General features: G+C 45.5%; 1 protein-coding gene across 3 annotated transcripts in view; it reads left to right on the top strand.

Moving 5' to 3' along the window:
• SOX5 (SRY-box transcription factor 5) overlaps positions 1 to 15,597 on the top strand; it is a 269,372-nt gene that overhangs the window by 138,375 nt on the left and 115,400 nt on the right. For all 3 annotated transcript variants that reach the window (XM_073543998.1, XM_073543997.1, XM_073543996.1), the window contains one exon: positions 6,412 to 6,498. In XM_073543998.1, coding sequence (XP_073400099.1) covers positions 6,412 to 6,498 — 87 coding nt within the window. The remainder of the gene's footprint in view (positions 1 to 6,411; positions 6,499 to 15,597) is intronic.

Below are 15,597 nucleotides of genomic sequence, written 5' to 3'. Positions count from 1 at the left end.
GCTCTCTGGTGTCAGCTCTATCCCCGACCTTCTCCCCGCTAGTGCTCTTTGGTGTCAGCTCTATCCCCGACCTTCTCACCTCTAGTTCTCTCTCGTGTTAGCTCTATCCCCGACCTTCTCCCCGCTAGTGTTCTCTGGTGTCAGCTCTTTTCCTGACCTTCTCCCTGCTAGTGTTCTTTGGTGTCAGCGCTATCCCCGGCCTTCTCCCCGCTAGTGCTCTTTGGTGTCAGCTCTATCCCCGGCCTTCTCCCCGCTAGTGCTCTTTGGTGTCAACTCTATCCCCGGCCTTCTTCCCGCTAGTGCGCTCTGGTGTCATCTCTATCCCCGGCCTTCTCCCCGCTAGTGCTCTTTGGTGTCAGCTCTATCCCCAGCCTTCTTCCCGGTAGTGCTCTCTGGTGTCATCTCTATCCCAGACTTCTCCCTGCTAGTGCTCTGTGGTGTCAGCTCTATCCCCGGCCTTCTCCCTGCTAGTGTTCTCTGTTGTCAGCTCTATCCCCGGCCTTCTCCCCGCTAGTGCTATCTGGTGTTGGCTCTATCCCCGGCCTTCTCCCTGCTAGTGTTCTCTGGTGTCAGCTCTATCCCCGGCCTTCTCCCCGCTAGTGTTCTCTGGTGTCAGCTCTATCCCTGGCCTTCTCCCTACTAGTGTTCTCTGGTGTCAGCTCTATCCCCGGCCTTCTCCCCGCTAGTGTTCTCTGGTGTCAGCTCTATCCCCGGCCTTCTCCCCGCTAGTGTTCTCTGTTGTCAGCTCTATCCCCGGCCTTCTCCCCGCTAGTGCTATCTGGCGTCAGCTCTATCCCCGGCCTTCTCCCTGCTAGTGTTCTCTGTTGTCAGCTCTATCCCCGGCCTTCTCCCCGCTAGTGCTATCTGGTGTTGGCTCTATCCCCGGCCTTCTCCCTGCTAGTGTTCTCTGGTGTCAGCTCTATCCCCGGCCTTCTCCCCGCTAGTACTCTCTGGTGTCAGCTCTATCCCTGGCCTTCTCCCTGCTAGTGTTCTCTGGTGTCAGCTCTATCCCCGGCCTTCTCCCCGCTAGTGTTCTCTGTTGTCAGCTCTATCCCCGGCCTTCTCCCCGCTAGTGTTCTCTGTTGTCAGCTCTATCCCCGGCCTTCTTCCCGCTAGTGCTCTGTGGTGTCATCTCTATCCCCAGACTTCTCCCCGCTAGTGTTCTCTGGTGTTAGCTCTATCCCCGGCCTTCTCCCCGCTAGTGTTCTCTGTTGTCAGCTCTATCCCCGGCCTTCTCCCCGCTAGTACTCTCTGGTGTCAGCTCTATCCCCGGCCTTCTCCCTGCTAGTGTTCTCTGGTGTCAGCTCTATCCCCGGCCTTCTCCCCGCTAGTGTTCTCTGTTGTCAGCTCTATCCCCGGCCTTCTCCCCGCTAGTGTTCTCTGTTGTCAGCTCTATCCCCGGCCTTCTTCCCGCTAGTGCTCTGTGGTGTCATCTCTATCCCCAGACTTCTCCCCGCTAGTGTTCTCTGGTGTCAGCTCTATCCCCGGCCTTCTCCCCGCTAGTGTTCTCTGTTGTCAGCTCTATCCCCGGCCTTCTTCCCGCTAGTGCTCTGTGGTGTCATCTCTATCCCCAGACTTCTCCCCGCTAGTGTTCTCTGGTGTCAGCTCTATCCCCAGACTTCTCCCCGCTAGTGTTCTCTGTTGTCAGCTCTATCCCCGGCCTTCTTCCCGCTAGTGCTCTGTGGTGTCATCTCTATCCCCAGACTTCTCCCCGCTAGTGTTCTCTGGTGTCAGCTCTATCCCCAGACTTCTCCCCGCTAGTGTTCTCTGGTGTCAGCTCTATCCCCGGCCTTCTCCCCGCTAGTGTTCTCTGTTGTCAGCTCTATCCCCGGCCTTCTTCCCGCTAGTGCTCTGTGGTGTCATCTCTATCCCCAGACTTCTCCCCGCTAGTGTTCTCTGGTGTCAGCTCTATCCCCAGACTTCTCCCCGCTAGTGTTCTCTGTTGTCAGCTCTATCCCCGGCCTTCTTCCCGCTAGTGCTCTGTGGTGTCATCTCTATCCCCAGACTTCTCCCCGCTAGTGTTCTCTGGTGTCAGCTCTATCCCCAGACTTCTCCCCGCTAGTGTTCTCTGTTGTCAGCTCTATCCCCGGCCTTCTTCCCGCTAGTGCTCTGTGGTGTCAGCTCCATCCCCGGCCTTCTCCCTGCTAGTGTTCTCTGTTGTCAGCTCTATCCCCGGCCTTCTCCCCGCTAGTGTTCTCTGGTGTTAGCTCTATCCCCGGCCTTCTCCCCGCTGTGGTGTTTAGCTCTATCCCCGGCCTTCTCACCTCTAGTTCTCTCTCGTGTTAGCTCTATCCCCGGCCTTCTCCCCGCTAGTGCTCTCTGGTGTCAGCTCTATCCCCGACCTTCTCCCCGCTAGTGCTCTTTGGTGTCAGCTCTATCCCCGGCCTTCTCCCCGCTAGTGTTCTCTGGTGTCAGCTCTATCCCCGGCCTTCTCCCCGCTAGTGCTCTCTGGTGTCAGCTCTATCCCCAGCCTTCTCCCCGCTAGTGCTCTCTGGTGTCATCTCTATCCCCGGCCTTCTCCCCTCAAGTGCTCTCTGATGTCAGCTCTATCCTGGGTCCTGTCCCCGCTGTCTCTTTTCTCTCCCATTTCTGCAGCCGTCTCTTCCCCTCTCCCATTTTTGCAGCCGTCTCTTCCCTTCTCTCATTTCCGCAGCCGTCGCTTCCCCTCTTCCATTCCCGCAGCCATCGCTTCCCCTCTCCCAATTCCGCAGCCGTCTTTCTCTCTCCCATTTCCGCAGCCGTCTCTTTCTCTCTCCCATTTCCGCAGCTGTCGTTTCCCCTCTCCCAATTCCGCTGCAGTCTCTTTCCCTCTCTCATTTCCGCAGCTGTCGTTTCCCCTCTCCCAATTCCGCAGCAGTCTTTTTCCCTCTCCCATTTCCGCAGCTGTCGTTTCCCCTCTACCATTTCCACAGCCGTAGCCTCCCCTCTTCCATTTCCACAGCCTTCTCTTCCCCCTAACACTCCTGTCTCTTCCCGGTCTCCGGTACACTGCGGCTCTCTCCACAGTGTCATTGCCAGGATTAGAGTCGGAGCGCGGCTCCCAGCGAGGACTTAAGTGCTTCCAAATTGAGGCTCTTATTGTTCAGCCATGGAGAGGAGCCTCTGCTGAATGTGGCGCTGCGCCATTGTGCGCGTATCCCCTGCCATGTGCTCGAGGAGCCGGGGCCCGGCCGGGGGCCACTCCGAGCATCACCTTATAACTGTCTCATAGACTCCGTACTTCCCTCATCGTTATCAATATCTCTACTTGCTGTCAGGGAAGAGGCTGAAATGTTACAGCTGAGGGTTCGTTACAGTGTATCAATCAGTGAGCACAGCAGACAGACTCAGGATAACAAACCATTCTGCACTGACACATTGTAACGAGTCCTCAGCTGTGTGCTGCGGCCAGTCACTGAAAGCAGAGATCTTACAGAATGCCTTCGTATTATCTGGCCGTCTCTTCTGCGACTATTTTGTTTCGCTGCGGGGGAAAGCTTTGTCACCGACTCGCCTGACAATAGACTTAGAAGTAAAAGGCTTTTTTCCTTGTGATGCTGGAGGTGCCGGGGGCGATTGTCACCTCACAATGGAGCTGCGTTCCTGCATTCCAGCCATGCATACAGCTCTGAGGCCGCTAATAACTCAACGCAGCTTCTTCCTGAAGAGAATGGGATCGGCGCTGCCTCTTTATTGTGGCTTCTGGGTTCAGCGGAGACTGGAGTACAATGTATCTCCGGGGAAAATGTCCGATTGTTAGGAGAGTTAGCACAATCCAGCGCCACAATGTACAAGATCCCTCTGATCCTCCTTACTTACCGCCGGGGTCACCACAGATCAGGAGCTTTTAGCTGCTTCCATCCGGGATTTATCTCTGCTCGTCTCCAGAGCTGTTTCCGTTTTGTATTTGTTTTTGCTCCCTTTGTAGCGAATCCGTTTTCACCGACGGTGACTCTGGGCAGCGGCAGCGCCAAAGTCCGGATTCAGTAACGTATGATGACAGATCACCTCCCGTTACCATCTGTCCGTTATCATCCGTTTGCCGTATATTGGCCGGACACAAAAGTTGTGCCGTCTGCAATAGTGCGGAGCAAAAAAACAGAAGACGTATTAGGACATCGCCATCGACACACAAATGAATGGATCCTGTGTGTTTTGTTTCCAATTTTGTCATCCCAAAAAGGATGTGAACAGAGCAGAGATGTGGGGCGAAGACTCCATGAGGTGGTAGCCCCGGTACGTTATCGGGCAGACGCCACATCATCAGTAATCCGGTTATGATCTGTTTCCATGCTGATACCGGCATCCAGTTACCGCAGCCGAACCTCCATTGTCCGATCCCCCCTTGTCCGATCCCCCATTGTCCGATCCCCCCATTGTCCGATCCCCCCATTGTCCGATCCCCCCATTGTCCGATCCCCCCATTGTCCGATCCCCCCATTGTCCGATCCCCCCATTGTCCTATCCCCCATTGTCCTATCATCCATTGTCCGATCCCCCATTGTCCGTTCCTCCATTGTCCGTTCCTCCATTGTCCGTTTCTCCATTGTCCGTTCCTCCATTGTCCCATCCCCCCATTGTCCGATCCCCCCATTGTCCGATCCCCCCATTGTCCGATCCCCCCATTGTCCGATTCCCCCATTGTCCAATCATCCATTGTCCAATCATCCATTGTCCTATCATCATCCATTGTCCTATCATCATCCATTGTCCTATCATCATCCATTGTCCTATCATCATCCATTGTCCTATCATCATCCATTGTCCTATCATCATCCATTGTCCGATCCCCCATTGTCCGATCCCCCATTGTCCGTTCCCCCATTGTCCGTTCCCCCATTGTCCGTTCCCCCATTGTCCGTTCCCCCATTGTCCGATCCCCCATTGTCCGATCCCCCATTGTCCGATCCCCCATTGTCCGATCCCCCATTGTCCGTTCCTCCATTGTCCGTTCCTCCATTGTCCGTTCCTCCATTGTCCGTTCCTCCATTGGCCGATCATCCATTGTCCGATCCCCCATTGTCCGATCATCCATTGTCCGATCATCCATTGTCCGATCCCCCATTGTCCGATCCCCCATTGTCCGATCATCCATTGTCCGATCATCCATTGTCCGATCCCCATTGTCCGATCCCTCATTGTCCGATCCCTCATTGTCCGTTCCTCCATTGTCCGTTCCTCCATTGTCCGATCATCCATTGTCCGATCCCCCATTGTCCGATCCCCCATTGTCCGTTCCTCTATTGTCCGGTCCCCCCTTGTCCGATCCCCCCTTGTCCGATCCCCCATTGTCCGATCCCCCCATTGTCCGATCCCCCCATTGTCCGATCCCCCCATTGTCCAATCATCCATTGTCCAATCATCCATTGTCCAATCATCCATTGTCCTATCATCATCCATTGTCCTATCATCATCCATTGTCCTATCATCATCCATTGTCCTATCATCATCAATTGTCCTATCATCCATTGTCCGATCCCCCATTGTCCGATCCCCCATTGTCCGGTCATCCATTGTCCGTTCCCCCATTGTCCGTTCCCCCATTGTCCGTTCCCCCATTGTCCGTTCCCCCATTGTCCGATCCCCCATTGTCCGATCCCCCATTGTCCGTTCCTCCATTGTCCGTTCCTCCATTGTCCGTTCCTCCATTGGCCGATCATCCATTGTCCGATCCCCCATTGTCCGATCATCCATTGTCCGATCCCCCATTGTCCGATCCCCCATTGTCCGATCCCCCATTGTCCGATCCCCCATTGTCCGATCCCCCATTGTCCGATCATCCATTGTCCGATCATCCATTGTCCGATCATCCATTGTCCGATCCCCCATTGTCCGATCCCTCATTGTCCATTCCTCCATTGTCCGTTCCTCCATTGTCCGTTCCTCCATTGTCCGATCCCCCATTGTCCGATCCCCCATTGTCCGTTCCTCTATTGTCCGTTCCCCCATTGTCCGTTCCTCCATTGTCCGATCATCCATTGTCCAATCCCCCATTGTCCGTTCCTCCATTGTCCGATCCCCCATTGTCCGTTCCTCTATTGTCCGTTCCCCCATTGTCCGTTCCCCCATTGTCCGTTCCTCCATTGTCCGATCATCCATTGTCCGTTCCTCCATTGTCCGTTCCTCCATTGTCCGTTCCTCCATTGTCCGATCCCCCATTGTCCGATCCCCCATTGTCCGATCCCCCATTGTCCGATCTCCCATTGTCCCACATGTAAAGGAATGAATTTTGCTGCTTCATGAAGATAAAATAAAGGATGCAAGTCCAGAAGTTATAAACCGTCAGGTGAAAAGTGGCAATGTGCCAGTGTCAAGCCGTATCCGCTATCTTTGATCCCATATGTGATCCCACTTATATCGCACGCGCCCCCCTATAGTGTGATACATTGTTAGGGTCGGACACTTTCTTACATCCGTCTCGCTCTTTTTCAGAAACGCCCAGCATCGAGAAGCTCCTGTCTAAAGACTGGAAGGACAAGCTCCTCGCCATGGGATCAGGGAATCTGGGCGACATAAAAGGTAAGTGTGGCTGATAACAGAGAGCACACGCTCTAGATACATCGCATCAGTATTTGTGTGGCAGAGACATATGTTCTGCATGATGGTATAATTTAGAGGAAAGGTGCGATTCAATTATAGCAGCAGTACCCGAGATGATGATGGTGGTGGTTGTAGTTTCTTATGTTGTAAAGGAAAACTCCAGTCATCCGATGTCGTAGTGAGAAAGCTAGAATGGAAATGTACAGAAGAGGTCACGTGTTTTATTTTGGGTACGTTTCTGGTATTCCGTGATCCTCGGGGGTGGGGCTGAGTGATCACATGACATCGCTTGGAACCTGCCCTCCAAGAGCAGAAAGATGGCCAACTTGGGAAACAAAAAAAGCCAGAAACTATTGCAATGTAGGAACGGTGACAACGGGCGGCACAATGGGAGGCGCTTATGTGCCTGCGGATGATGAGAGTTCCCCTCTAATGTATTTTCTTTCTTTTTGGAATCACTTGAGCTCTGTATAATCTGCACATAAACTGTATACGGGGAAGATCCCTGGGGGCCGGTGAGCTCTACCTCATACGTACAAGGTGCCGCGGGGGGCCGCGGCCGTGTGACGCCACCAACTGGTCAGGCTGTATTATAGTCTTTAATCTTATGGTCTGTTTAATACAAACCTACAGTCAAGTTCATCCTGAGCCTCCTGGTTCATGAAGAGAATACTAATCTACAGTGAAGACTGACACTTGGACCTGATATTACCAGCTCTTCTTAGAGCAGTGCTGACCTAGTCTCCAGGGTCAGTGTGGGGAGGGGGTCCCACTTCCATGGTCGAGGGGGCACCGCAGACGTGTCAGACAGGGTAGCAGTGTACTGAGGGTTATGGCAGAAAGCTGTGAAAACAAGCAGTGGTTTATTGTTCCTGTGACTCCCCTGACAGCGGCCATTATTGTCCATTGTGGGTGTGGGGTGGAGGTAATTGAGTCCTGCCCTCTGGGGGGAGATTAATTTGACTTGTAGGATCCTTGTGGGGTCAGGGGGGGGCTGGCTTATTTACTGCACAAGAATGACAGGTTTGTGCCACCGCTGCCTGACAAAGGGGGATTCAGATGGGGCACAGCTGTATTTGGTGAGACAACAGGGGCCGTGTTTACGTTCAGCCGTCTGACCCTCGCCCTGTAACAAAGGCTTTCTATTCTGCTCTCGCTCCGTCAGGGCCGCTCAGGTATCCGCACAACACCGCGCCTTTATTCCACTTAGGAAAACTCGACTTTTTTTAACGTCTGTCCGGAAAGCAGAAAATTTCTGGGAAAACAGTGGCCAGACGTCGTGCCGGAGACTCAGTCCTCCGTAGAAACCACCATCAGCTCTGATAGTGAGAGCAACCAGTAAAAGCAAAAGCGAAAAATATTATATTCAGTGGAATAATAGACACCAAACAATGGAACAGAGAAGATGATGTAATATAGAGAAGGAAACAACGTAAGAGATGGAAGCATTGTAATATAGAGAAGGAAACAACGTAAGAGATGGAAGCAGAGTAATATAGAGAAGGAAACAACGTAAGAGATGGAAGCAGTGTAATATAGAGAAGGAAACAACGTAAGAGATGGAAGCAGTGTAATATAGAGAAGGAAACAACGTAAGAGATGGAAGCAGTGTAATATAGAGAAGGAAACAACGTAAGAGATGGAAGCAGTGTAATATAGAGAAGGAAACAACTTAAGAGATGGAAGCAGTGTAATATAGAGAAGGAAACAACGTAAGAGATGGAAGCAGTGTAATATAGAGAAGGAAACAACGTAAGAGATGGAAGCAGAGTAATATAGAGAAGGAAACAACGTAAGAGATGGAAGCAGTGTAATATAGAGAAGGAAACAACTTAAGAGATGGAAGCAGTGTAATATAGAGAAGGAAACAACGTAAGAGATGGAAGCAGTGTAATATAGAAAAGGAAACAACGTAAGAGATGGAAGCAGAGTAATATAGAGAAGGAAACAGCGTAAGAGATGGAAACAACGTAAGAGATGGAAGCAGTGTAATATAGAAAAGGAAACAATGTAAGAGATGGAAGCAGTGTAATATAGAAAAGGAAACAACTTAAGAGATGGAAACAACGCAAGAGATGGAAGCAGTGTAATATAGAGAAGGAAACAACGTAAGAGATGGAAGCAGAGTAATATAGAGAAGGAAACAACGTAAGAGATGGAAGCAGTGTAATATAGAGAAGGAAACAACGTAAGAGATGGAAGCAGTGTAATATAGAGAAGGAAACAACGTAAGAGATGGAAGCAGTGTAATATAGAGAAGGAAACAACGTAAGAGATGGAAGCAGAGTAATATAGAGAAGGAAACAACGTAAGAGATGGAAGCAGTGTAATATAGAGAAGGAAACAACTTAAGAGATGGAAGCAGTGTAATATAGAGAAGGAAACAACGTAAGAGATGGAAGCAGTGTAATATAGAGAAGGAAACAACGTAAGAGATGGAAGCAGTGTAATATAGAGAAGGAAACAACGTAAGAGATGGAAGCAGAGTAATATAGAGAAGGAAACAGCGTAAGAGATGGAAACAACGTAAGAGATGGAAGCAGTGTAATATAGAAAAGGAAACAATGTAAGAGATGGAAGCAGTGTAATATAGAAAAGGAAACAACTTAAGAGATGGAAACAACGTAAGAGATGGAAGCAGTGTAATATAGAAAAGGAAACAACGTAAGAGATGGAAGCAGTGTAATATAGAGAAGGAAACAACGTAAGAGATGGAAGCAGAGTAATATAGAGAAGGAAACAACGTAAGAGATGGAAACAACATAAGAGATAGAAACAACGTAAGAGATGGAAGCAGTGTAATATAGAAAAGGAAACAACGTAAGAGATGGAAGCAGAGTAATATAGAGAAGGAAACAACGTAAGAGATGGAAACAACGTAAGAGATGGAAGCAGTGTAATATAGAAAAGGAAACAACGTAAGAGATGGAAGCAGAGTAATATAGAGAAGGAAACAACGTAAGAGATGGAAACAACGTAGGAGATGGAGGCAGTGTAATATAGAAAAGGAAACAACGTAAGAGATGGAAACAGAGTAATATAGAGAAGGAAACAACGTAAGAGATGGAAGCAGTGTAATATAGAGAAGGAAACAACGTAAGAGATGGAAGCAGAGTAATATAGAGAAAGAAACAACGTAAGAGATGGAAACAACGTAAGAGATGGAAGCAGTGTAATATAGAGAAGGAAACAACGTAAGAGATGGAAACAACGTAAGAGATGGAAGCAGTGTAATATAGAGAAGGAAACAATGTAAGAGATGGAAACAGAGTAATATAGAGAAAGAAACAACGTAAGAGATGGAAACAACGTAAGAGATGGAAGCAGTGTAATATAGAGAAGGAAACAACGTAAGGGATGGAAGCAGAGTAATATAGAGAAGGAAACAACGTAAGAGATGGAAACAGAGTAATATAGAGAAGGAAACAACGTAAGAGATGGAAGCAGTGTAATATAGAGAAGGAAACAACGTAAGAGATAGAAACAACATAAGAGATAGAAACAACGTAAGAGATGGAAGCAGTGTAATATAGAAAAGGAAACAACGTAAGAGATGGAAGCAGTGTAATATAGAAAAGGAAACAACGTAAGAGATGGAAGCAGAGTAATATAGAGAAGGAAACCACGTAAGAGATGGAAACAGAGTAATATAGAGAAAGAAACAACGTAAGAGATGGAAACAACGTAAGAGATGGAAGCAGTGTAATATAGAGAAGGAAACAACGTAAGAGATGGAACCAGAGTAATATAGAGAAGGAAACAGCGTAAGAGATGGAACCAGAGTAATATAGAGAAGGAAACAACGTAAGAGATGGAAGCAGAGTAATATAGAGAAGGAAACAACGTAAGAGATGGAAACAGAGTAATATAGAGAAGGAAACAAAGTTTGAGATGGAAACAACATAAGAGATAGAAACAACGTAAGAGATGGAAACAGAGTAATATAGAGAAGGAAACAACGTAAGAGATGGAAACAACATAAGAGATAGAAACAACGTAAGAGATGGAAACAGAGTAATATAGAGAAGGAAACAACGTAAGAGATGGAAGCAGTGTAATATAGAGAAGGAAACAACGTAAGAGATGGAAACAACATAAGAGATAGAAACAACGTAAGAGATGGAAACAGAGTAATATAGAGAAGGAAACAACGTAAGAGATGGAAGCAGAGTAATATAGAGAAGGAAACAATGTAAGAGATGGAAGCAGAGTAATATAGAGAAGGAAACAACGTAAGAGATGGCAGCAGTGTAATATAGAGAAGGAAACAACGTAAGAGATGCAAGCAGTGTAATATAGAGAATGAACCAACGTAAGAGATGGAAACAACGTAAGAGATGGAAGCAGTGTAATATAGAAAAGGAAACAATGTAAGAGATGGAAGCAGTGTAATATAGAGAAGGAAACAACATAAGAGATAGAAACAACATAAGAGATAGAAACAACGTAAGAGATGGAAGCAGTGTAATATAGAAAGGGAACCAATGTAAGAGATGGAAACAACGTAAGAGATGGAAGCAGTGTAATATAGAGAAGGAAACAACGTAAGAGATGGAAACAGAGTAATATAGAGAAGGAAACAACGTAAGAGATGGAAGCAGTGTAATATAGAGAAGGAAACAACATAAGAGATAGAAACAACGTAAGAGATGGAAGCAGTGTAATATAGAAAAGGAAACAACGTAAGAGATGGAAGCAGAGTAATATAGAGAAGGAAACAACGTAAGAGATGGAAACAACATAAGAGATGGAAACAACGTAAGAGATGGAAGCAGTGTAATATAGAGAAGGAAACAACGTAAGAGATGGAAACAGAGTAATATAGAGAAGGAAACAACGTAAGAGATGGAAGCAGTGTAATATAGAGAAGGAAACAACGTAAGAGATAGAAACAACATAAGAGATAGAAACAACGTAAGAGATGGAAACAGAGTAATATAGAGAAGGAAACAACGTAAGAGATGGAAGCAGTGTAATATAGAGAAGGAAACAACATAAGAGATAGAAACAACGTAAGAGATGGAAGCAGTGTAATATAGAAAAGGAAACAACGTAAGAGATGGAAGCAGAGTAATATAGAGAAGGAAACAACGTAAGAGATGGAAACAACATAAGAGATGGAAACAACGTAAGAGATGGAAGCAGTGTAATATAGAGAAGGAAACAACGTAAGAGATAGAAACAACATAAGAGATGGAAACAACGTAAGAGATGGAAGCAGTGTAATATAGAGAAGGAAACAACGTAAGAGATAGAAACAACGTAAGAGATAGAAACAACGTAAGAGATAGAAACAACGTAAGAGATAGAAACAACGTAAGAGATGGAAGCAGTGTAATATAGAAAAGGAAACAACGTAAGAGATGGAAGCAGTGTAATATAGAAAAGGAAACAACGTAAGAGATGGAAGCAGTGTAATATAGAGAAGGAAACAACGTAAGAGATGGAAGCAGTGTAATATAGAGAAGGAAACAACGTAAGAGATGGAAGCAGTGTAATATAGAAAAGGAAACAACGTAAGAGATGGAAGCAGTGTAATATAGAGAAGGAAACAACGTAAGAGATGGAAACAGAGTAATATAGAGAAGGAAACAACGTAAGAGATGGAAGCAGTGTAATATAGAAAAGGAACCAACGTAAGAGATGGAAACAACGTAAGAGATGGAAGCAGTGTAATATAGAAAAGGAAACAATGTAAGAGATGGAAGCAGTGTAATATAGAGAAGGAAACAACGTAAGAGATGGAAACAGAGTAATATAGAGAAGGAAACAACGTAAGAGATGGAAACAACGTAAGAGATGGAAGCAGTGTAATATAGAAAAGGAAACAATGTAAGAGATGGAAGCAGTGTAATATAGAGAAGGAAACAACGTAAGAGATGGAAGCAGTGTAATATAGAAAAGGAAACAATGTAAGAGATGGAAGCAGTGTAATATAGAGAAGGAAACAACATAAGAGATAGAAACAACGTAAGAGATAGAAACAACGTAAGAGATGGAAGCAGTGTAATATAGAAAAGGAACCAACGTAAGAGATGGAAACAACGTAAGAGATGGAAGCAGTGTAATATAGAAAAGGAAACAATGTAAGAGATGGAAGCAGTGTAATATAGAGAAGGAAACAACGTAAGAGATGGAAACAGAGTAATATAGAGAAGGAAACAACGTAAGAGATGGAAGCAGTGTAATATAGAGAAGGAAACAACGTAAGAGATGGAAACAGAGTAATATAGAGAAGGAAACAACGTAAGAGATGGAAGCAGTGTAATATAGAGAAGGAAACAACGTAAGAGATGGAAACAACATAAGAGATGGAAACAACGTAAGAGATGGAAGCAGTGTAATATAGAGAAGGAAACAACCTAAGAGATAGAAACAACATAAGAGATAGAAACAACGTAAGAGATGGAAGCAGTGTAATATAGAGAAGGAAACAACGTAAGAGATGGAAGCAGTGTAATATAGAGAAGGAAACAACGTAAGAGATGGAAGCAGTGTAATATAGAGAAGGAAACAACCTAAGAGATGGAAACAACATAAGAGATGGAAACAACGTAAGAGATGGAAGCAGTGTAATATAGAAAAGGAAACAACGTAAGAGATGGAAGCAGTGTAATATAGAGAAGGAAACAACGTAAGAGATAGAAACAACATAAGAGATGGAAGCAGTGTAATATAGAGAAGGAAACAACGTAAGAGATGGAAGCAGAGTAATATAGAGAAGGAAACAACGTAAGAGATGGAAACAGAGTAATATAGAGAAGGAAACAACGTAAGAGATGGAAACAACGTAAGAGATGGAAGCAGAGTAATATAGAGAAGGAAACAACGTAAGAGATGGAAGCAGAGTAATATAGAGAAGGAAACAAAGTAAGAGATGGAAGCAGTGTAATATAGAGAAGGAAACAACGTAAGAGATGGAAACAACATAAGAGATGGAAACAACGTAAGAGATGGAAGCAGAGTAATATAGAGAAGGAAACAACGTAAGAGATGGAAACAACGTAAGAGATGGAAGCAGAGTAATATAGAGAAGGAAACAACGTAAGAGATGGAAACAGAGTAATATAGAGAAGGAAACAACGTAAGAGATGGAAGCAGTGTAATATAGAGAAGGAAACAACGTAAGAGATGGAAGCAGTGTAATATAGAGAAGGAAACAACGTAAGAGATGGAAACAACGTAAGAGATGGAAGCAGAGTAATATAGAGAAGGAAACAACGTAAGAGATGGAAACAACGTAAGAGATGGAAGCAGAGTAATATAGAGAAGGAAGCAACGTAAGAGATGGAAACAGAGTAATATAGAGAAGGAAACAACGTAAGAGATGGAAGCAGTGTAATATAGAAAAGGAAACAACGTAAGAGATGGAAGCAGTGTAATATAGAGAAGGAAACAATGTAGCAGGGAGAAAGAAACTAGTGTAAGGAAACGATGTGACAGGGAGGTCGAAACAATGTGACGGAGAAGGAAACTATGTAACAAGGAAAAGGAAACAATGTAACAGGGAAAGTAACAACATGACAGAAGGAGACAGTGTAAGAGAAGAAAACAATTTCACAAATGGGGAAACAGTGTAATATAGCGAAAGAAATAATATAACAGAGAAGAAAACCGTGCAATAGAGAGACATAAGCAATGTGATACAGAGAAGGAAACAATGTAATATAGAGAAAGAAGCAATGTAATAGGGAGAAGGAAACCATATAACAGAGTGAAGGAAACAACATGACACAGAAGGAAACCGTTTTATATAGTGAAGGAAACAATGTAACAAAATGTATATAAAACTGTTAAAGTAATAGAGATGTAAAGACTGTAATCAAGAGAGAAACAATGTAATAGAGACAAGAAAAATATGAAAGAAACAATGTGACAGACAATGAAACTATTTAATAGAGAGAAAATATAACTGAGAAGATAACAATGTAATAGAGAAACATTGTAAAGGAGAAAGAAACCATGAACAGGAAATAATGTCATTGAGATGAGAAACCATGAATGAAAAACAAACAATATAATCAAGAGAAACAATGTAACAAGAAAAGAAAACCATGTAATGGATAAAAACAATGTTTCAGAGCGAAACTATGTAATAGAGACAATCAATGTAGCAAAGAGAAAAAAAAAACAATGTAAGGACTCATTTAGACTCCAGTAATTTGCATACGAGTGCAATCTGCGTTTTTCCTAGTCTATGGGTCTGATCACTGATGAAACGCAGTCCGTTTTTCTTGCATGTGGAAAAAACTGACGTGTGAATGAGTAATAACAGAAGCAATATAGCAAGAAGGAGACCATGCTCACAGAAGAAAATTATGAAATAGAGTGAAACAATGTAATACAGACAATGAAACAATGTAACACTTTGCTGAGTGCATTCGAGGCGGAACAGGGCTGCTTCCGGCCATCACTCAGGTCTCGTTCAGAGGAAAGTATCAATCATCGGTACAAAACTAATAGTATCCAGACCGATACAGGTCAGCGTGCGCGCTCACGTGAGCATCTCTCCATATGGATCAATGGTCTGCGCGCGAGCAAATCGCAGCCTGCGCTCAATTCATCGCAGGTGGGCTCAGACTCGCCCCTTGTTAGTCTGTGGTTACCTAAAGAACGGCTCACATACGGGTCACCATCCGTATATCGGACCGCAGACATAAAGACTATGTGACCATTAACCTTCAGAGGGCACACAGCGCCGCACGCATCGATGCACGGAGTCAGACGCCATCATCTCTCATGTGTTGTGTTTAGTTTAGTTCCAAATCAAAAAATAGATGTAGTAATGTAAAAATGCCAGAAACTGCGCAGGAGGTGGGAGAAATGTGTCGGGCTGATTAGGAATCTCCAGGGTGGGGGTCTGTCCTGTGGGGAGGGGATAGGGGGGCTGAATTTGTGGATAATTTTAAGGGGATTCACCCATCTCCTAATTGGAGGTAACAAGATTAACTCGCCCCAAGTCGTTATCCGCCCCGAGATCTCACAATTATCCCAATTGGCTCAGTGCAGGGAGGAGACGTCAGATCTCAGTGCACAGGAACAATAGCGAGGAGCAGGGGAGGTCACTGTGAGGGTCCG

Source organism: Dendrobates tinctorius, unplaced genomic scaffold (assembly GCF_039654945.1).
Source record: "Dendrobates tinctorius isolate UK_male_01 unplaced genomic scaffold, ASM3965494v1 ptg000136l, whole genome shotgun sequence".
Lineage (NCBI taxonomy): Eukaryota > Metazoa > Chordata > Amphibia > Anura > Dendrobatidae > Dendrobates > Dendrobates tinctorius.
Note: the sequence above shows the minus strand (reverse complement) of the source record. Positions and strands in the feature narration are given on the sequence as shown.